The sequence below is a fragment of the Wyeomyia smithii genome, chromosome 3 (genome assembly GCF_029784165.1).
Source record: "Wyeomyia smithii strain HCP4-BCI-WySm-NY-G18 chromosome 3, ASM2978416v1, whole genome shotgun sequence".
NCBI classification, from domain to species: domain Eukaryota; kingdom Metazoa; phylum Arthropoda; class Insecta; order Diptera; family Culicidae; genus Wyeomyia; species Wyeomyia smithii.
Genome location: NC_073696.1, coordinates 181422474 through 181445490, shown reverse-complemented (window position 1 = coordinate 181445490; position 23017 = coordinate 181422474). Strand labels below are relative to the sequence as shown.

The 23017-nt window shown below is 36.8% G+C and overlaps 3 protein-coding genes across 5 annotated transcripts in view; 2 read left to right on the top strand and 1 right to left on the bottom strand.

Annotated features, from left to right (window-relative positions):
• The first annotated feature begins 2713 nt into the window (after positions 1–2713).
• LOC129728896 (uncharacterized) lies at positions 2714–6107 on the top strand. The gene is made up of 5 exons (XM_055687371.1): positions 2714–2772; positions 2958–3187; positions 4253–4569; positions 5354–5513; positions 5571–6107. Exons 1-5 carry the CDS (start codon positions 2714–2716, stop codon positions 5591–5593), a joined length of 789 nt encoding a protein of 262 aa, XP_055543346.1. The 3' UTR covers positions 5594–6107.
• A 6285-nt stretch (positions 6108–12392) lies between these two features.
• On the top strand, positions 12393–14741 carry LOC129731526 (probable isocitrate dehydrogenase [NAD] subunit alpha, mitochondrial). Its single transcript, XM_055691606.1, has 5 exons — positions 12393–12552; positions 13030–13194; positions 13260–13438; positions 13502–13853; positions 13915–14741. The coding sequence occupies exons 1-5, from the start codon at positions 12526–12528 to the stop codon at positions 14254–14256; spliced, it is 1065 nt and encodes a 354-aa protein (XP_055547581.1). The 5' UTR covers positions 12393–12525; the 3' UTR covers positions 14257–14741.
• A 1465-nt stretch (positions 14742–16206) lies between these two features.
• LOC129731523 (GRAM domain-containing protein 2B-like) overlaps positions 16207–23017 on the bottom strand; it is a 55540-nt gene continuing 48729 nt past the window's right edge. For all 3 annotated transcript variants that reach the window (XM_055691602.1, XM_055691603.1, XM_055691601.1), the window contains 6 exons: positions 22793–23004; positions 18855–18958; positions 18424–18796; positions 18015–18361; positions 17833–17952; positions 16207–17772 (listed from right to left, as the gene is read on the bottom strand). In XM_055691602.1, the coding sequence (XP_055547577.1) occupies positions 17626–17772; positions 17833–17952; positions 18015–18361; positions 18424–18796; positions 18855–18958; positions 22793–23004 (1303 nt within the window). In that variant the 3' untranslated portion in view covers positions 16207–17625. The remainder of the gene's footprint in view (positions 17773–17832; positions 17953–18014; positions 18362–18423; positions 18797–18854; positions 18959–22792; positions 23005–23017) is intronic.

Sequence of the window (23017 nt, the reverse complement as noted above, 5' to 3'; positions counted from 1 at the left end):
TCTTTGCAAACAACTTCCCCAACACATCTTACAAAACAACACATTAAGAAGTATTTTAATACGAAATCTCATTGTCTACAGTATTTATTATAGTCTTTGTTACAAGTCGATGAAATAACATTGTTGTTTTTTTTATTGTTGTTATATTTCATGTTATATTATTTTTATATATCAGTTCCTTGGACTAACCTATAAAATATACTACTGGTCAAGCTTAGTGACAGTGAATCGTACAATGAGTACTGCCTACTCGTTAACATTCATATCCCATTAGTGATCATTTTTCAATTATCAGCCAGTGTAATTTTGATTTCAAGGTACGAAGTGATGCGAATGAAAATATTCACGATGATATATGGCCCTGAACATACTGTGTATAGTTCAGTTCCGCTTGCCATATCAGAATGATATGTAGAAAGATATTAACATTTTGTTGTATTTATAATCTATTTGTAATATTTGAAAAATTATACGTAAAGTGAAATACAATTTAATTTGTTCCGTTACAGACAGCGCTCTACGCGCAGTATTCCACTTACGATGAATATCCAACGGATAATGGTCAGAACGACTATCCAACCGATAATGGACAGAATCTTTTCAAAGTTTTACCCGCAATAAAAGTAACACATGCCCTAGTTATTTTTTTAGCCATATATTTTTATAAAGAACAAATTTATTCAATAAGGATTTATATAATATAAAAACAAATTATTAATAAAAAATTGGTATATCTATCTATCTATTTGTCTATGTCTTGTCTATGTAAAAGACAAGTTTTGTATGTTTTTCCAGCATAAATCTTGACTGCCTGAACCGATTTCCGCCAAATTTGGTATACGAGTTCTATTTACAGAGGAAGTACCCAACAAACAATTTTGTTGGATAACGGCTTGTTGAACTATAGTTCAACCGAAATCCACTGAATAATAGCTTATTAAGCTGTAAATCAACAAAATTGCTTGTTGGGTAGTCAAAGACGTATTGAAAAGGGAAATGGATAACCTCTTCTGGCTCAATTCTTAAGAAGTCAGGAGTTATCGGGTATTACGGGTATTACGGGTACTATCGATTTTTAAGCAGTTGATGTCTAGAGACCGAAACATGAGGTTGACCCCCGTTTTTTGAATCCAAAATGGTGACACCCGGTTTTCGGCAAAAATCGGAAGTGGTTTAATACTTGAAGCAAAATGTGAGGATGATAGTTCTCCTATATTTGAATTCTCAATCCAAGTATCTAAACCTCATGCTCAGAAGGAATCTATAAATCATTTTATATAGGTATTAGTCAAGATTTGTATGTTTGTATGTTGCACCATAAGTTTTGAATGCCTGTAGCGATTTTCATCAAATTTGGCATACGTGTTCTGTGTACAAAAGATGTGGTCATACGAATGTTGTAAAAAGAAAAAGGCAACCCCTGAAGAACGGGGCCTTAATTGATATGAAAATTAAAATTTTTCGTGCGCTATGGGAACCTTCTAGAATAATTCGGTTTTCTAGAAATCGAAAGCTGATGTCCAGAGGAACATAATTTTCGTCACTATATTTAAATTATGGACGTTGAAAAGCTTGAAAAATTCGAATAATCTGCTAAAAAACCTCTGAGTATTAGTACGCAACCAAAGTGAACAAGAAGCGACGTCCGCTGACATTTAAATTCAATACGGCTTCGTCCGGTTTCAAAAAATTTGTAAAAATCGGTCATGTAACCAGTTCATTGCACATTATGGTCTTCAGAAATGATTTTACCAGAAAAATTTCCTACGAATATCTTGTATTGATAGATTTTTAGGCGCCAAATGGGTATCTCTAGAGAATAAGTTTTGAAAACGTGGATTTTCTCATATGAAATCGTATGGAAACTGAAAACATCGGGCGCAAAAATATAGTTTTACCCTAGGGGGGAGAAACGGATGAACCAAAATAAGCTGTCATTGACCGTCAATTTGAACCAAGGGAAAAGAAGCATTTTTTGTAATGAGTATTGTTATTATTGAAAGGTACCGCGTTGCTTGGCAAAATATCAATTGTATTCATTGTCGTTTTACAAAATATTTTGGTTTATTTTTACGTAAAATAATAAATTTCATAAGCTTCAAGTAATAATCATATTAGCGCTTTTTTGGATTTAAGGCTTTGGTTACAATTTTGAACACACTTCTTCGCGGTCGAATGTTGACTCTCGTTTAACAAAATAGTGAGATGTAGGATTGTAAAATTTTTGCAACTGCATGAAACCTCGAAAAACCTACACTGAACAGAGAAATCACATACTATTCATCAAATACAGCATATAATTTTTCACTAACGCAAATCACATACCTTTCATATGTAAACGATAAATATCATGTGAAAAACACATACATGTTATTGCGTCCTTACGATAACACTCATCTGTCAAAACGATAAACTGTATGTGATTCAACAATACGCGTTTTGACAATTGAAAGTTATGTGATTTGCAGATGTGAAACTTTCATTGCTGTCTCCCCTGTCACAGTGCTTCAAGATGGCGTCTACAAAAGAAGAATTGCTTTCTGATCTAGGTTTTTTCGGAAGAATCTCTCGAAATTTTGAGCCATAATTATTAATAACAAATGTTGTAGTGCTGAAAATACTAATCTTTTCTAATTCTAGGCTGCGGAATTCACTTCTACGAGCTGCTGGTGTATACGGCGGACGATTTTAGAAAAAAATCTTAACCAGACTAATGTTGCTTGGAGCTGCGAAGCTTTTTACGACTTCGTGCAGGCGTGGAGAACACGGAATGTAAGCTTTTCGTTTCTTATAATATTTACTGATTCTAATCCCAATACGAAAACTTACTGCTACTTTATATACAATCATCTTTATTATTCTCCACAGAAATTAACAATATCGAAAGTGTTTTTAAGTGATCTGGCGGCTCCGGAGATACCTGTTGCAGTTAACAGTGGCTAAGCAAGTCAAATTAGTGGCCAAATCGAAACAGATAAAGACCAATTGCCATCAGACGCGAATACCGACAGCTCAGCAAGCGACGAAGATTTTGACGGCGGAAACATTAAGCAAAGCAGCGAAGACAAACACCCAACAGAAATCCAACCGGATGTTGTCGATGGTGCCAGCGGATCACAAATAAAGCAACGCGAAACCATTCTTACGCCGAGCTTCCTGCAATCACTTCTTGAAGCTACGGAAGAAGGTAAAGCTATTATAAAGCATGCACAAATAGGAGAGCTCTCTGACTAAAAGCAACTTCAACTTGCGGGAGCGATTGCGAGATTTCACCTGGAAAGAAAAAAAAATGCACACGGAGGATCTAGAAAACTATTCGTTCACACCAAAATTTCTCTTTATGGTTCAGCAAAGTACATTGCTGAAAGTGTATCAGCAAATCACTTGTTTACTGAATCACAGCATTTTTTTTCAAAAGTTTACTGTAATTCAGTTCTACAATTTACTGAATTTCGTTCAGTAATTTTATTTTTGCTGTAAACCAGTATTTCATCGATAAATTTACTGAAAACCAGTAATCGATTCAGTGATTCGCGATAATATCAAAGCAAATCTATTTGCTTCTATTTGCTATCAAAGCAACTCTATTTGCAAAGCAAATCTATTTGCTGAACAGGAAACAGTAAATGAATGTTTGCTGGAATCCAGCGAAAGAATTGATATGTCAAAATATTTTACGTCAAACTGTCATTAGTAAAACGCACCAAATCGCTGTGCAGCTAGTACGGGATCATCGCTAAGCTCCTGATAGCGGATATGGGACCATAGCTAAGTCACTGTTGGGCCAGATGAACTTAAAGGTTGAAATGATAATCATACATCTCTAGTTCAACAGTAATTTGGCTATGATCCGATGGGCGAATGGCAGCTGGTACCTGAGGGAAACATGGTTCCCTTGAACTAACTGGTTAACCAGTAAATTGATTTATGCTTTGCTGAATGTACAGCAAATTGTCATAGCTGACAACCAGCAAGTTGTATTTTGTTTTACTGAACATGCAGCAAACGATCTGTCACTTTTATGCAATTGAGCATTACTGAATAATCAGCAAATTTCATTTTGCTGAACAGATTGCTGGAAACACAGCACACCAAAAATCAGCAAAATTTTGCTGGTTTCCAGCAATAAAAATTTGGTGTGTTAGCTGTTACGAGTCTCTTCAAGTCTGAGCGGAAGGTAATGTCAGCGTTATTTTAATACATTCTGTAAATTCAATTGGTAAACTTTATAGGAAAACTATTTCATCTGCAGAGGAGGTGAACGACGGAATCACGGCGGTAGGATTCCCAACAAATTTTCGAACCTTAAACAAAAGAAAAGAAAAAGTGAAAAAAGAAAAGGAACATCTGAAACAACTAAACGTGCGCGGTCCAGTTGATCCATCCTTTGATCCGGCTTCCATTGAAGCGGCAGATTGGTTGATACTAAACAAGGAACCATGGTCTGTTGTGCTGGAAAAGTGGCCATTAAGCTTTAGTGTTAGACAGCTATATCTTGGAAGTGGCAGTTTAATACCCATACTTTTTTCATCTTACCCTCATTACAAGCTTTACCATGGATACCAGCTCGTAAGTATAATTCGGACAGTAGAGTAAGGTGGGGCAAGATGGGTCACAGGGCAAGATGGGTCAGTGCCGTTTCTGAGCTTGAAATAACTTTTTTGGTGATGAAACTAATTTTGCAGGATGTGTAACGTGCTTTCGACTATGTGTCACGTGTTCATAGTTCATATTTGCATATTGCTTGTTTTTAATAAATAAAATATTTTTTTCGCTAAGTTTCTTAAGCGATTCACACTTTTGAAAAAACTCATGATGTACTTAATAATATGCTTTTTAGCATAAATAAATGTAAAATAATCATGAATATCACAATCGTGAACTAAATTAATGATTGGGGCAGCATGGGTCACCAAAGACAAGGCAGTATAGTTTGCATCGACAGCTGATTTTTCAATGTTAACGTTTCAGTTTTAAGGCTAGATTCGACGTAAAAGGTGTTGTCACTACAGAAAAAACTTTCATTGTTTTAATAAGCCGACAGTAGAGAAGTTCTACAAAATGCTGCAGAAAGCAATCGTCGAGAAAAATTTAACCCCTTCGGCGGTATAACAGGGCAAAAAAAAACAACCTCTTCTAAAAATTCTGTAAAAGCGAACCAACACTTGATTTTTGTTATTTTCTAGCATAATTTAATAAAATATACCTCAAAATATAACTTCAAAATAATCATCTGAAAGGTAGACCGAAACTATCTTTAGTTACGCGATATTGAAAATTTGGCTTAGGTGACCTATCTTGCCCTCCCTTACCCTAAATTTGTTTCTTTTATGTTTATCTTTTTTTTTATTAGATTGATATTGACTACAAATTTCTAAACATCGGTGCACCCAATGGAGTGCAGAAGTTGGAATCTGCAACAGCCGCTATTTCTTCATTCATCGCAAAAAAAGCCGCCGATCCGTCAGCTGTAGGATTATTGAAATATTTAACCAACTGCGACATTAACCAAGGTGATGAATGTTACATTTTATGTTTTGTTTTAAATGTTGCTTATTTTTTCGTTTTAGATACCAAGCTGTGTGCACTTTAACTTGGACTGAGTACTGTTCTCCCACCAAACATTGTTTATACAAAGTTCAAGCCAACGATTTACGAGGCTCAGGAGGATTCGATAATATTAATAGATTCTAGTGACCAAATTACTACGAAGTTGAAATCCACCTATAAATTATATGCGTATAAAAAGCTTCCGATTTCGCCCAAGCTAGTTGCTGTCGGAACAGGATTGGACACTCTAACCGGAAGATTTTATGTGCATCATCCGGTTCCTGCTTCGAGTTACCAACGGCTACAAGGGCCATCGACGTGCTGATCAAAACCACACACACATTTGGTTTAAAGTACTCGAAGATATCAAAACTCGTTTGACATTTCATAAGTTCCTTCGCTTACAACATTGAACATCCTACGCCAGTGTTAGCAGGCTCAATAATTTTATCGCTCTAGTGGAAAGCACCTCTACCGAGAATGTTTAGATGTATATTCGAATACTGTAACACATCTTTCAAAGCCGCTGAATATATTACACATTTGAGAGATTTCCATAGAGTTCCCGTAAATCATCACTACAGATGCACCGTTCCTTCATGCAGACAAACTGTTTCCAAACAATATCCGTTCAAAAAACACATATTTCGCCACGAGGAACAAATCAGTCAAGAATGCAATCAAATACCATTGCACGTCGATCGTCCGTTAGTATCAGTTGCTAATGAGAGTAATGATTTTGAAAACAGAAAATAACCGAAGTAGACATAAGCTAAGACAAGACGCGACAGCTGGCTTCTTATTTTTCTTTTCGTAACGGCCGTCATCCCCGTCGAAATTTTTTTGAAAGTTCCATACCGTTGATGCCAGACTGATTATTTTTAACAACTTCTGCAGGTCAATGAAAATAAAACAAATTGAAATTGCAATAACTAATATATATATATATATATATATATAGGCGCAATAACTAATATATAAATATATATATAGGCGAATAACACTCAATTCTTATTTATTATTTTATGTTCAATAAAGCATACTTCTACTATCAAATTTTTTCTTCCTAATTTTCTTGGTACCCAAATTTTTTCTTTCTAAGTTTCTTGGACTTCAACCGAAATAGTAATAAACGATTAATCAATGCATTTTTAAAGTTATAACAGTGAAATACATTACTCGGTAATATCATGTACCTTGCATACTTTTGCATCATTATTTATGAACAATTATAATAGCTGAATTATGACTCTCCAGCATCACTGCTTTACAGTGAAAAGTAACCTCGTTGTATTTTCTACGTGACGATTGCGTTATCGAGTTCAGCCAATCAGCAGCCGGTTCAAATTGGTTGAATGTCTGTCTTGTCTTAGGACACGTCTGAACGTCTTGTCTTAGGACATAAGTAGTCCAGTAGTCGAATCGACAGACAGACTAAATAGAATCGACAAATCAGCACTAGCATTAACTTTAAGTTTACACGCGAAAGCTAACATGAGTAGAAAAGACGTATACGATATCCAGAGAAAAATAAAGTTAATGTTCGAAGAGACGGCAAATCAATTACACGAGCTTCAAATGATACCACCTGATACAGAAGCAAATTTTTATTATGAAAATTATATTTCAAATCTAAAAAATGTTTTTAATTCCGTAAGTTCTGATTTTAAGCTTTTTAATCATTTGAAAAAACAAACCGCTTTGAGTTACCATCTATTACAATCAAAAATAACAAAGAAGAGCTGGAATCGAAAGAGATAGATATGGAATGTAATACAGATACTGAAATAAATAAAAGTTACATGATTAAAATGCCCCTTAAATTTCAAATTAAATCATTATTAGAATCTAAAAAAACATTCAGTATAATGTTAGAAAACGCAGAAAAACTAGAAAGCTCCGGAAAAAATTGCAATTTTGTAAATGGCTCTAAATGGAAACAAGTACGTCAAAAATATCAGGGAGATTCAGTCATTCCTCTTTGGCTTTATGCAGACGAGTTTGAGATTATTGACTCTCAAAGTTCCCACTCTAACAGACATTCTGTTTGTGGCATTTATTATAATTTTCCCACATTTCCATCCGAGTTCAGGTTAAAGCTTTGCTACATATTTGTAGCCGGTATGGTTAAAAAAAAACTGATATGAAACATAACTGTATTAACAAACTTATCACTGTTTTATTAAATGACTTTAAATCATTCGAAGAAAAAGGAATACAATTAAATATTGATGGAAAGTTAGAAAATGTAAGAATCGTTTTAGGTTCACTTCAGGGCGATAACTTGGGTATACACACTTTATTGCAGTTTTCTAGTGGATTTAATGCTACATTTTACTGTCGCTTTTGCCGTAGACCAAAAGAGTTGTCAAAATCAGATATCAAGGAGCATGCAGACTGTTTACGCAGAAGGCTAGATTACGACGAGAATGTTGAAGAAAACAAACAGAGCGAAACAGGCGTCGCTGGAAAATCTAGTTTTAATCAGCTACCGTCTTTTCACGTTACTGAGAATAAAAGTGTCGACGCAATGCACAATCTTTTCAGTAACGGGATTTGCAAATACGGATTGGTAGAAATATTAAATTTTTACATATATGAAAAACAATATTTCACCATACAAGATTTCAATAACCAGAGAAAAAAAATTAGTAAAAACTGCTTGGATAGCGGATTGCAAAGAATGCCTGACATTTCAAGTCATTTCAGCAGCGAAGACAAGAGGAAAACTGTATTGTTGAAATTGACATCTAGTGAAATGCGTTCCTTGATTCATTACTTTCCTTTAATTACGGGTCGATTTATTCCAAGAGGAGATAAAGTTTGGACCTATCGTGTGGCGTTAGTAAAACTAGTTGAAATGTGTCTAAAACGATCATTCACGGAAACAGAAATCGATAAGCTTCAGGAAGCTATCACCATGCATCACGAGCTGTACAAAAAATTATTTAATAAGGATTTAAAACCGAAGCACCATTTTGTCGTTCACTACCCTTCTGTAATTCGAACTTCAGGCTCTGTAGAGCAGATGATGTGTTTTCGAAACGACGCAAATCATAAGAATTTCAAACAATACGCTCACATCATGTCGTCACGCAAGAGCATTTGTTACACTTTATGCGTTAAAGCATTTATGAAGTTTGCTTACGATTTACTAAACGAGAATTTTTTAAAGGTTGAGTTGAATAACAATTTTGAAATTGAAGAAATAGCTATCGGTTTCCGTTATACTCTACTATTTTTTTTGGAAATAAATATTGAAATTCAGTCCGCAAATATATATTTCGACTGTGACGTACAGTCTTCCTCAGTGCTTATGTGGACTGGTCTGGCACTGAGGAAGACTGTACGTCACAGTCGAAATATATATTTGCGGACTGAATTTCAATATTTATTTCCAAAAAAATTAGTAGAGTATAACGGAAACCGATAACTATTTCTTTGATTTCTCAATCACTCTGCTAAGACGCTCGTTATAGATTTCCTAAATTTTGAAATTACTGATATTCGTTTGCGCTATTACTTCGAAGATATTGCCCAGTTAACTATCTTAAACAATGGTTTTGATGTCATGATGTCTAAAAAGATTAACTATAAAGGTACTGTTTATAAATCTGGAAGTTTCTGGGCGTTAGATGGTAAAAATGGTTTAAGCAGTAGTAGTAGTGGAAATCGTTCACCAGAATTGTGGTTACTTTTTAATAACTCAAAACTGGAAAGTGGGTCACTTCGACGAGCATTATATGGGCTTCGAGGCAATAGAATCAATCCCAACTTATGAAATCATAGATATTGAAGAAATTAAGAATCCACCAATAATGTTACACAGAATTGAAGAGCTATTTTACTTTTGTTTAAAACCTAGTTTTATTGATTAATGAAATATTTTTAATTTTATGTATATAGCATACAATAAATAAAATCACACATTGTTACTTGTTACTGGAATGTTTAATTTGATTACAAAAAAATAAGCCATTTTAAAACAACTGTTAAAAATCACATTATAGTTATGTCTCTACGATAATGACTTTCATCAAACTCTCACATAAAAATCATGTGAATATTCCAATGAATCTAATCCAATTTAATTTGTGAAACGTTATGTGATTTCCAAATAAGGTTCATGTGGAAAACTATATGGAAAACTATATGCCTTTTCAGATGAATTACACATGATTTATAGTTTCAGTGTATATCTCACAGGTTACGCTCTCGTTCACGTTGTTAGAAAGTCTGCGCAAATATCTATAAACTCAAACCTCTGAAGAAACTTTTACACAACGGCAAGTTGAAAAAACACAGACTCGAAAAATTTGTGTTCTACAGACAAATTTGCACATTCAGTGTTCCTGATGTTACTTGAAACTTCGTTTGAGTCATGCTTGCGTTAGGTTACAGAGGTTACAGAAAGGAGATGGTTACACGCTATCAAAAAACGACGCATGTGCGTGTTTTCTGTTTTGAGTGTACACTCAAAATATTTTTCACTTTATTGTTACGTGAAATTTCTTGTACTTATTCATTTTCTTTCATTTTGCATGATTTATGTGACAAACATAACATCTACGTGAAAATCACATGCATACTATGTTTCATCACGTAGCATCTGGGCAACGTCAAAAAGAATTAAGTATCGCGCGAACTTTCCGTGCGGAAATACACAGGAATCAAAATGGCGAAGCTGTTGTCTGATTCAGTCTCTGAACATGAAAAGAAATTTCTTGATAACTTCCCAATAACTGAGCTTTAGAAAAACTATAAGAATCCGACATCTAATCTTGAGCTCACAGATTTCACACATGTTCAGTTCAAATGGCGAGGAATTACCTGAACATGAACAGTTGCAGCTAACAGTACTTATCGCCGGTGGATGTCGCAATATCATTTTGTCATTTCGTGTGTCATTTATGTCATTTACGAATTGGCGATTTTGCATGCCCGTGCGACTCATGAAGCAATATATTTGAAAACTGTATCCAGTCTTTCAAGAATTTTGGAAACCACAATTGAAAATTATACGTTGTATAAAACGTAGTAGCTATCAGATAATTCAATGCTTTTCACTTTATCGGTAGTTGAATTCAATGTGAAACTCACATGAAATGCATATGTTTACTGAATAAGATTCACAGGATGAATCATCTCACCAGTTCATGATGAACTCAAATGACAATCACGTACAATCTACGTGAAAATGACAGTGGAAAATATTCACATAACTTTTCCGGTAATTAGGGTATCGTCTCTATTATCGTCAGGTTTTACCTATTATCGTCCGGGGAGTTAATGAAGTCATAAAGAACTAATATTTGGCAGAGATGTACTCTGCATTATGAAGAACCATCGTGCAAGAAATTAACGCTCTAGGACATCATTTACCCCATACGATCCCATAGGATTGTAGCGCTAGCCCCGCAATTGTCCTGTACACCTAACAACTGGCTGCGAAGTCTGTGTATGATAAACCGAAGGTCAGGTTTCGAATCGGAATGTAGCACCAGGGCTTTGCTTTTTTTTGCTTTGATGCTCAGCGACTTTGATGCGGTTGGCGTCCGATCCCACGCAAAACTCAAACTTGAAACTCATATTGAGGTACTTTTGAATATAACTCACAATTAAAAAGAGAACGGCTGTTCGACAAACAAAGGGAAATTGTGAGTAAATACGTGCTGTAGAGAGGCTGCAACGGTCGAAACTAGATGAAGCGACCTTTGTACTTCATATTCGAAACACGATATCGATAATAGGTAACTTCTACTAGTAAACAAAGCCTCGAAATTAAAATAAAAATGAGCATCGCCAAAATAAACGTAAAATGCAATTTCGTAGCATAAAAGTTGTTCGGTAAAAAATTGATTTAAACGAACTTTGAGTGTAGATTAGTACTTGGGCAATGTAGATTTCGATTCTAGAATAGTTTTAGCCAGTGTTGTTAGTCTCGCTCGTAAGCAGCATACAACACCTCATGTGAGGTTCTCGATGTCGCCGCTTTTACACAGTAGAGAATTCTCCATTCAAGCTATTTCTCGTTCTTTCCTGCTTTTTTTCTTACTCCCGCGATCATATGCACACACTCCCGTCTACTTTTCTCGTGTGTACTCGTGTATACCTACTCCCCAGCTCGCGAGAACGACCAGCCGAAGACAATTGATTCAAGATGCTTTGCGATGGTTGCAGAGGGAAAAAAATGATAGGGTATCGGACTACTTCGGCAGCGGTTCGCTTCGGCTGGTTTTGCATTAGACTGCTGTAAAAAACTTATCGAAGCAGTCCGATACCCTATTTATGAAGAAAAAAAAGTCCGATACACTACACGTTGGCCCACTGTCAGCTGTCTGTGCATGTCGGGAAGAAAGCATTTTCGTTTTCGAGCATAATTTTTCATGCACTCCTCCTAGTCAAGCAATTTTAGTCGAGTACTCCTACTCACTAGCAGGAACTCGCGTACTCTTTTACGGTAGCTGAGAAGCAATACGAAAGAGTTTGTTCGTGTCGGTGCGTGCTTGTTGCCACTCAGGGGAATGCATGAAGAAGAAAGAGTATCTCCAAAGCGTGTGTGCAAAAGACTTGAGAAGCGTAGCATATGTCTCGTTCTCAAGCAGAAAGGAGAAGAAAGGTTCTGCCTTTCGTTCGATTTGCAACGCTGGTTTTAGCATGATTTAGGCCAATAAAAAAAATTGACTAAAAAATTTTTTTTTTGTGGGTATTACCCCTTAACACCTCTAGCATAAACCGAAGAATTTGTTGCACACCTTTATATTTTAACATTGCATCACAGCGCAGGAAGTGAACAACGCCTTCAGCTGTGACATTGACAGTTTCTGCTTTCCTTGTTGTTTCATTTATTGTTGTTTTTCATTAGCTCGGCTTTTCTTGCAATCTTTAGTCTTCATCCGTCAGAACTCCGGATCGCATTTCTAAAAATTAGTTTGCTTAGATTGCGTGCAATTAGTTTAACAGTTTTTGCTAAGAATGGCAGCCCATTTCATAAGAAAAATTGTAAGCTAGACACTGTTTTCAATTTAAAATATTTCGTGTTTTAAATTTTCGCACCCCAGTTCAAAATACGAAATTTGTATAATTTCGCCTAAAATGATAAGCCATAATTTTTGTTGCAACCTGTTTTGTTTTTAATGCACGTCGACTGTAATTCCGTTTTAGTTAGGAAACAATTTTTCATCCCATTGGAAGAAATTTTCGAAAAAAGTGAAGGACAACTGGGTCAAAATTTACATAACCTTGCCTTCTTCGAATTCTAAGCATTTTGAAGTAAAACCAATTGTTCAAGTAAATACACACATTATTTTTAAATAATATTAACTTTTCACTCACAATAAGCCATTCAGTCTAGTCAATTAATAAGCGTCCTGCTGAGTGTTATCCATTTCTTCAAACAAAACTCAAATTACGTAACATTTTATCTTTGACATTTACAAAGCATGTTACGGTCCTTTTTTTTATTTTCTTATTTTACAGACTTCTACATCCCTTGGTAACCGGGGCTATGCTTCTGGAGTTCGTAAGGTTACGCTAATTCCTGGAGATGGAATTGGTCCGGAGATTTCTGCTGCTGTTCAGAAAATTTTTCAATCTGCCAATGTTCCAATTGAGTGGGAGGCGGTTGATGTAACTCCTGTCAGGGTAAATAGTAAACTCACCCATTCCAAAACACGCAATAAACTTTTTGGTTTTCTACGAAATTGCAGAATCCAGATGGAAAGTTTGGAATTCCACAAAGTGCCATAGAATCTGTTAACCGTAATAAAGTTGGTCTGAAGGGACCTTTAATGACTCCTGTGGGTAAAGGACATCGATCACTTAATTTGGCTCTCAGGAAGGAATTCAACTTATATGCGAACGTGCGTCCTTGTCGAAGCTTGGAAGGGTAAGCGTGTAAAAAAATAAATTTCCGCTTGTTTAATCGATTAGCAAAATATTCAATTACCAGCTACAAAACACTGTACGACAACGTCGATGTTGTCACCATTCGCGAAAACACTGAGGGTGAGTATTCCGGTATTGAACATGAAATTGTCGACGGAGTTGTGCAAAGTATCAAGCTGATCACCGAGGAAGCCTCTAGTCGCGTGGCTGAGTATGCATTCAAGTATGCTAAGGACAACCACCGAAAGAAGGTTACCGTAGTTCACAAAGCCAACATCATGCGAATGTCGGACGGGTTGTTTTTGCGCTGTTGTCGGGAGATGTCCAAAAAATATCCTGAGATCAAGTTCGAAGAGAAGTACTTGGACACAGTGTGCTTGAATATGGTGCAGGATCCAAGCAAATTTGATGTTCTGGTGAGAAAAATGCAAAAAAATCCTATTTTTACAGCGGGTCTTCAAAACAATTTTTTCGCAGGTTATGCCTAACTTGTACGGTGATATTTTATCGGACATGTGCGCTGGTCTTGTCGGTGGTCTTGGTCTAACGCCATCTGGAAACATGGGTCTCAACGGAGCCCTGTTCGAATCTGTTCACGGTACTGCACCTGATATCGCCGGCAAAGATCTCGCCAATCCAACTGCTCTACTGCTATCGGCGGTGATGATGTTGAGGCATATGGAATTGAATCAGCATGCCGATAAAATTCAGAACGCTTGCTTTGAAACAATCAAAGAAGCTAAGTATCTCACCGGCGATCTTGGTGGTAAAGCCAAATGTTCCGAGTACACCAACGCCATCTGTGACAGAATCAAGTAAACGAATATTACAATTCTGCATCAGTGCTCAGCAGAGAGGGCAACGCAAAATTATGCTGCAGTTTTTTTTTTATTCAAATTTTACTCGTCATACCCGCCAAAAATCATTAGCAAATATTTATTATTGAGTATTTTTACGGTTCTCATTTGCAACGTGCAAAAGAATGTAGACCGTTGAACGCGCCGTAGTACTTCAAAACCGATTATTTTGAGCAGACAGTATTACGCTATAAAATCGTATAGAATCGACCGTTAAGCTATAAATACATACTCTACAGCCAGCAGCTCTTCTCAGACAATAATGTTTCCTGTATATCCCAACCAAAGTTGCTTGCTCTTTCGGAAAAGAAATTATCTCTTACTGGAATCTTTGAATCGAACCACGGGTGGTCGCAGAAAAATAAAAATGACAGTTAATTTATTTCGAATCGTATAGATCCTATTGAGGTTACTTATCGAAAAATATAAAACCCCATACGTTCATTATGTTTTTGGTTTTCGTAGATGAGAAATTCTCCACGTGGTTTGTGTTGTGAAAGTGTTCAATCATTTCGAAAGATTTCTTTCGTGTAACGGTTTTCACTGTCAAAATGACTTAATGTCAATAATTTATCCTCTCTTGGGGACCTATTACAAAAGTCTATTAGAATCGACTCGATCCCTTTGCCTCTTCGACCTTGTTTCACTTAGCAAACATCGATGCCTGATGGAGCGACTCGGCCCGGAACACTAAACAAACGACCCACTAACTATCCGTTCTAGGCGAGATCCTATAAATTGTTGTCCCTTCAAATGTGCAGGAACTAATAAGGATTGAAAATCAATGCGGGAACTTCACCACTCCACAACTACCGACACCTCAGCCTCGGGATCGTTATTACGCTAGGATGATGCTGTTAGAATTCCTAAAGCAACATATGGTCTGCTTGCTTAGCCGTATCCCTTAATCCCTTAAAATCACTATGGATCATTATAAACGCTTTTTAAGTATTCATAGAAGCTTTTTTGGGCCGTTCCTAAGCCACGTGGTCATAGTTTGATCACTTTTTATACCCCCCGTAGTCTTTTGTGGTCTTTTGGCCAACCACCCCCCCGCCCCCCTTGTGACTTTGACCACGTGGTCTTTTCAATTGTCAAGAGTTAAAAATTCGTTTATTTTTTTACATTTTTATTATTAAACTTTCAGTACATTCTATATTTGTAAAATGTAAAAGCTTCATTCTTAACTTGGTGGCAACAATAAATTATGAGTCAGGAAAAAATACCACGTGGTCATTTCGTTAACCTCCCATGCGTGGTCTTTCGTGGTCTTTTGGCAAACCCCTTCGTCCCCCTCTTTATGACCACGTGGTTTAGGAATTGCCACTTTAGAGGTTTGACTGAAGCCCGCCAAAAGGCGGCATTGGGCACTAGAGGGCTGAAAAAGCACATCGAGACATCATATTTTTTGAAGGCAAGATTTCTGTATGTTACTGTCAGCGAGAAGAGACACGTGTAGGTATAAGATTTCGTTATCATTCCAATTTTTTGTTTTATCTCGTAATGTCTAATACAAATGGTGCGCGTAATTTTCTCGGAATGGTTTTTGGCAAGATAGATTAGGAAACGTAACAATTGTCGTTATCGGTTTAGGAGGTTTAGCGAGAGAATAGTAAAAGATTCAATAGTCGCAAAGTTTCACAGGCTTAGCGCACGTTATCTTTACATTACAGACACACTTCTCGCGTACCTGATAGTTATCGTCAAGACCGAGTGACATGGCGACGTATTCTGTATTCGGCACTGGATCGATAATCGGTTTGACGCCGCAAAAGTAAAAGTAAAGTAAGTACCATGTGTCGGATGTAAATGCGTATCCTTAATTTGTGTGAAAAATGCAGTGATTTTATTACATTTGTCAAATCGCACATGACTGCATTAGGCCTTCGGATAAAAAAACACCAAATCGTAATTGGGTAATTCTGATTACATTCATTCCAATCTATTGTATTTCCTAAACCTATTTGAAATAACAAAACAAAATTAATTCAGGGGATAACAAAGTAAAGTCCTAATGTGAATCCAGAGTAAAATAACTCATTGCTCCTTGCCCTTTGCCATACAACCCTATAGATTTCAATTGCTTCTGTTTCAGTTATTTATATGGATAGGTAAGATATTTTTCTGTTCATATTCCACCAGAGTTTATTTGCTACTGCAATCTTTACTGCCGGAAGAGAATTCCAGCAGCGAATTTTATCGTTTGTTCGCAAATATTGACGATTTTACAAGAATTGTTAAAAAAAAACTCTTGATTTCTATCCTCAATGATCGTATTATTTCTATCACAGACACGCACATGTGCAATGTGGACACAATATTTGCAACTTATAGCTCAAATTATAGTAAATGCAAGCAGTCCTTTTAGATGCATATAGCATCTCTTATTCAAAACTAAAAAACTCAACCCTGTACGAATGAATGTTCTCTAACAAACATGTAAAATAACTGCCACATACAAAAGAGACAAAATATTATAACTATAAGAAGCGGAAAGTAGTAAGGTAAAGATTAAGTGAATTAATCAACTATGGACAATCTCAGAAAATTGAAATGTATACACTTCTTTTTTTTATTGACTTTGTTAAAAAACTAATGCCCCTAACAAAAACTGTACAATATCTGTAGGTAATAACTAAATATGACAAGGCTATTTTTATAAAACCTTACAAATTTGCAAATACTTATTTAACAAAATTACTAAAATAAACCGTGTTATGAAGGCTTACTGAAAGAAACGGGATTGAATACACGGGATCACGAAACATAGCTTTGTGAACTCAGTAGCACTACATGTAGTCGAACACAGAGTGGAGATGGTAAAACAAAAAATATTCCTTCTCTCCTAAATATTTTCTTCCGCCCAATTTTTTATTGGAAAATAACGCCAATTTGTTCAGCAACAAGTTAGTATCCTCATTTTGACTAGTTTATATTTTGTTCTTTAATTGATTGAGTATCCTGCAGGAAAACGTAAAAACCGTTGATAATGATCAGCTAGGCTGGAACAAACTATATTTTTCTTGGTTATTTATATCAAAAAAACCTTCTTGCAGGGTTCAACGTGTTTCAATGTACAAACAACTAATAATTCAACAATTTAAATTTTACGGTCTTTTTATGCATGCTGAAAAAATTTCTTTTGCCGCTAGGTTAAACCAGCGTGCTCTACATTGGCATTGTTTCAAATTTAATCTTTTTTCTACTATGAAAACTATGAATTAAACGTCGGGAAATAAATAACTTAAATCGAATATCACGATGATGAATAAGAAAAGATTACATGGGAACCTACAGACTGCGAACAAAAAAAAAATAAACTGCTCGCTAGCTACGTCGCGACAATTGAGGGCGCTTCCAGGAGTGAACTGTCGGCAGACACCGATGCGTCGCCAGGATCCGTACCAGACATAGTCATTCCGAATCGTTTAGTGGAATCGTGCAGCAGTATAGACAAGGTTTCCAAGCTTTTTCGAACCTAAAAGAGAACAAGATTGTTTTATTTCTGATGAAGTTAAAGGATGGTGGAAACACCTACCTTTGCAATTTGTTCGAGATTAGAGTTTAGAACTATTTGAGCCTCTACCGTACTTTTATCCTGCATTTGTTTTTGCCACTTGAGCACTTCTGCATACACATCCATGTTATCTTCTTCTCCCTGTAACGAAGCGAAACGAATATTCGACTTGACTTGAAGATAGTCAGATTAGTAAAGCTTACCCATCGAAAATTGTTAAAATTATATATGCGTGACTGCAGGTAGTGTATTTTGTACATGAGAAAACAGGAAAACAGTGCTAGCACTATTGCCAAAATTATCCCTACATGTATAACGCCAAAATCGGAGGGAAAGATTTGTTGTAGCCTAGTCCTAAGTCTTGTCAGCATGCTATAGTTGCTATTATTAATATTACCACTATCACTACTAGTTTGATGGGGGATATCACTAGAACGGGGAATCTCTTTGAGAGCGTTGCCCGATGTCTTCAGAATTGCTGCAGATGCTATTAATGCGACTGGTGGCTTAATAATAATTTCTTTTTGCACCGATTTAATACTTTTAGAAGCTACAAAAGAGAGAAATATTTCATTGAAATTACGATAAAGGCGAATGACTCACTGTACTCACCGTCTAGGGATCGCTTAGAGCCATCTATTACAGTAAGCTTATCGTTAATAGAGTCACCCGAATCTACTACGTCAGACTTTTTATCTTTCACATGGGAAGAACTTTCGTTACCACTAATTGAGCAGCTACTATCATCCTCCGCCGAACATTCGGACGCTTCAACGTCCGGGGCCTTCTGTGCGATTGGTTCTTCTACTTCAGGCGGTGCAACCGAGCGCCACACACTGCACATTAATCGGTACGCAGCCTCACGGCTCATGAAGCTACCAAACACGTGCCGATCGTCACAGGTCTGCACACCAACCGCATTCGGAAACATTTTGGCTGTCTTCTCCTTGGAAATCTTTATCACGGAAACTGTTGGGATTAAAAGCTGCAAAACAGGCGCAAGTTTAGAGAGTGTGGGAAAGTGAATAAATAGTGAAGCGCACCTTTGTTACGTAACCGAATACATTAGAGTAGAATGCGAAATAATTCTGCGTAATATAGAGATGCCCTTGTAGCAAAATGTCGCTAACTAACGCACAAGAGAAATCTGTAAAGAATAATTTTATCCACATGAGTTAATTGATCGAACAAGTTGTCTATCAACATTTAGAGATTAATTGATTATTAGTATTATACTAGGTAAATTAAACTCTGATCAACGCCGAGTACTTCTAATCATATACCTACTGAATGCTTAAGGAATACAAAAACCAACTTTTTGTGACACCTGGAACTGCAGGACTATTTATAAAAAATCTTAGATTACAAACAAGCATAAAAAAGTAAGTAAAAGTAATACGCACTTTTATGGTAATAAAGTTGTTGCTAATGCAAAACTTTAATTTTTGTGTTTTTGGGGAACAGATAATAGCACAAAATTGGAAGTATTCCGGTTATCATCCGATGCTAATCACTTGAAAGGCCCTAAACTTTGTCGTTTCAAGGTGAATTTCGTACATTGAATCATTGAAATATCTTCTTATATATAAAATAAAGTTAATATATGTGCGACCGCCCATAACATTACGACGGAGTGTCTGATTCGAGCTGGCTTTGTTTTGTTGTGTTCGTCTATATCCAAGGCAAATTGATACGGCGAGAAAACTAGGAAAATTTACAGGAAAATGGTGGAATTCACGAAAATAGAATTTCCAGACAACGAAGAAATGAGATCGCAGAAGGCGCAATGAACAACAATAATATGACAGCAATTTAAAATAGGTGACTCTCGACAGATATTTTGAAATCATCTTTTAAAAGCTACCACCGAAAAATAAATACAAATAGAAGCACGCTCGACTGGTGGCTACCGTCACGGTGATCGGTTCAACTATCTAAACATATAAAAATGCAGCTTTGTCTGTCTGTCTGATCCATATAGGCTTGGAAACCGAACCGATCGACGTGAAATTTTGTATAATAAGGCTTTTGGGGGCCGAGAAAGGTGACTAAGATACTTCGAGACCCTTCCCTTTTCTGGAAGGGAGGGGTCCCATACAAATGGAACACAGATTTCGCACAACTTTGGCAGGTGAATATATTAAGGGGTAACAAATCAGACCGATGTCATGGCAACAGTTTCCTGAAGCCGCCGCCGATGATGATGGCGCTACTGTTGGAAATATGGTCATAAGCTCCGTTCATTGTGCCGCATGTGTTACTGTGCGAATTTTTTGAGTGCTTCTATCTACATTGAATGTAGGGCTATCCGGAACGTGTTGAAACATGTTTGAACGTGACTATTTATATCCTGCACAAAATCCATAAAACGTTCAAGACAAAACAATCGTTTTTCGCTTTCTGCATTTCTTCACACCATTTGCAGCAACAGTTGATCTCGCATGGACGGTGCTTAATCGGCTGTTTCGCAAGCACTGACAGCCTTTTGACGTATAATCGAGCCAGAGAGCCAAAGAAAAACAGCTTCAAGCGAAATGTATGGGGATGACGTTTGTGACAGGGATGTGTAACAAATATGTCCATAATAAATTGACACCCCTTCTTCTTCTGGAAGGATAGGGTTTCTTACAAATGAAACTCAAATTTTTTCACAACTCCAGAACTTTTTTTGCGATTAGAGTAAATGAAACCAAATTTAGCATGTGGAGGTTTTTGGGGGCAAAAAATATATTAAAGGTGGTTCAACATCTCTTCCACTTCTGGATGGGAGGGCTTTTATACAAATCAAACATAAATTTCTATTGTGCTTTGATACTCCTCCGTACTTTGGAAGGAGAGGCAGGTCTCCCATACAAGCTTAACAGATATTTCAACCAGGTTTTCCTGAAAACGGCCTACAATGATCGGGTCGATGCACAGGAGTCAAAACTTGACTCCATACGCCATTTATAAATTTAAGATGGAAACTTCCGGTTTCTAATATGGGTATTTCCGGAATCTCAATGGTGCTCTGAAGCCACAAGTCGACCTCAGACAATATTTTGAATTGTAAGATGGCAACTTCCGGTTTTTGGAAAACAGCCGAAAATGGCTGATTTCCATCAAATATGAGTACCTCCGGAACCAGAATGATGCACAGAAACTAGAAGTCGATCACATACACCATTTAGAATTTTAAGATGGCGACTTCCGATGTCTGAAAAACAGCCGAAAATGACCAAAAACCGCCCAATATGAGTGTTTCTTTAACCAGTATGACGTTCAGAGGCCAGAAATTTTCTTCAAATGCCATTTTGAAATCCAAGATGGCGACTTCCGATTTCTGGAAAACAGCCGAAAATGACCAAATATTACCCACTATGAGTATCTCCGGAATCAGAAGCTAAAAATTTACCACATACACCATTATGAATTGTAAGATGGCGACTTTTGGTTTCTGTAAAACAGCCGAAAAAGACCAAATAACACCCAATATGGGTGTTTCTTAAACCAGAATGAAGCTCAGGGGCCAGAATTTGTCTCCAAATGCCATTTTGACATCCAATATAGCGACCTCCGGATTCGAAAAAACTACCGAAAAAGACCGAATATTGCTTAATATAAATATTTCCGTAATCGAGATGATGCATAGAAGCCAAGCGTTGACCCTGGATACTATTTAGAATTCATAGATGACCACTTTTAGTTTCTGGAAAACAACAAAATTACTGAACACCACCCAATAAGGCTATTTGCGGAATCAGATTGATGCCAGAAAAACAGCTGAAAATGATCGAATACCACTCAATATGAATATTTTCAGAATAGAGTCGATGTACAGAAGCCAAAAGTCGAGGATGTTGTCATTCGATTAAACCATTCATTTCAAACGATTTGTCTCCCAGATGGTCTCGAGGTACGATGCTGGCCTAACAAGCCAGTCGTCGTAGGTTCGAGTCTCGGCTCGGGAGGGACTGTTAGTGTCAGTAGGATCGTAGCGCTAGCCCCGCAATTGTCCTGTACACTAAACAGTCGGCTGCGAAGTCTGTGTATGAATAAACAGAAGGTCCAGTTCCGCGTCGGAATGTAGCACCAAGGCTTTGCTTTGCTTTTTTTCAAACGATTTGCCCTTTGACTTTGATCATATCCTATGGCCGATTCGTCGTGCATTTTGAGACTAAAAACAAATCGAAAGGAATTAATGAATTTGGAATGTTTAAAATTATTAAATTAAACACAAAAATGGGCGAGACGAAGTTTGCCGGGTCAGCTAGTTAGACATATTTCTGACCACGAAAATTTTCGGCCTACTGGAATTGACTCCAAAGTGTCAAAGTCACAGGTTTTTATAATCATCATTCATATCCTTAGGATAGCTTCCGAACTGGTATACAAGTAAATATTGGATTATCATTTTCGTATTTATAAAATGTACACTTTCTACTTCAAAAAAAATTCTAACTTTTGAGCGTACTAGCAAAGTATCAAAGTTTATCGACAACAATTTATTTTCTAAAAGATAACCAAAATCAAAGAATGTTAAGCTAAAAGTTAATTTTCCATTAGCCAGCACAATGTTGTCGGAAAACAATGTTCACAGCGCCATTACTGTGGCCACAGACTAACAGACGTAACATTAGAAGCTAGCTCCTTCGTCACAAAAAAACGATCATTCCAAATTTCCAATCAAATATCAGATTACCTGACAGCGCCTCAGACACCGTCTGTGGCGCTGCCATGCAATCTCATACATATTTTGTGTTTCCCAAATTGACATATGCGCGTACGCTAGCGCTTATTTTGAAATACAAGAAGCAGCGCGAATTCGGCAGCAGATGGTGCTAGTGTAACTAACGTAAAGTACTGGTATCATCCGAACGATGATTGTATTAAAAACTTGTTCCAAGTGTTATGTCTGTTAGTCTGTGCTGTGACTATTACCCACAAAAGGATAGTAAGATGAGAAAATTCCCAAACTGAACAATAACTAGATTCTACTTACAGTTCAACACTTTTTCATCCTCCACTTGTGTGAAGTGCCGGGAAAACTTCTTCTGCCGGGAACTGTTGAACTCCTTTTTCTTCTTCTCTTTCTCTGGCTTCTCGGGCTTTTCGTACCCCTCATTTCTGGCCGCTACTTTTAGTGGATAGGGACTGGAGCTTCTTATGTTTGGTGGTACCGACAGTGGAGAAGACGTTAGAGATTTCAGAGATCTGAAACGACAAT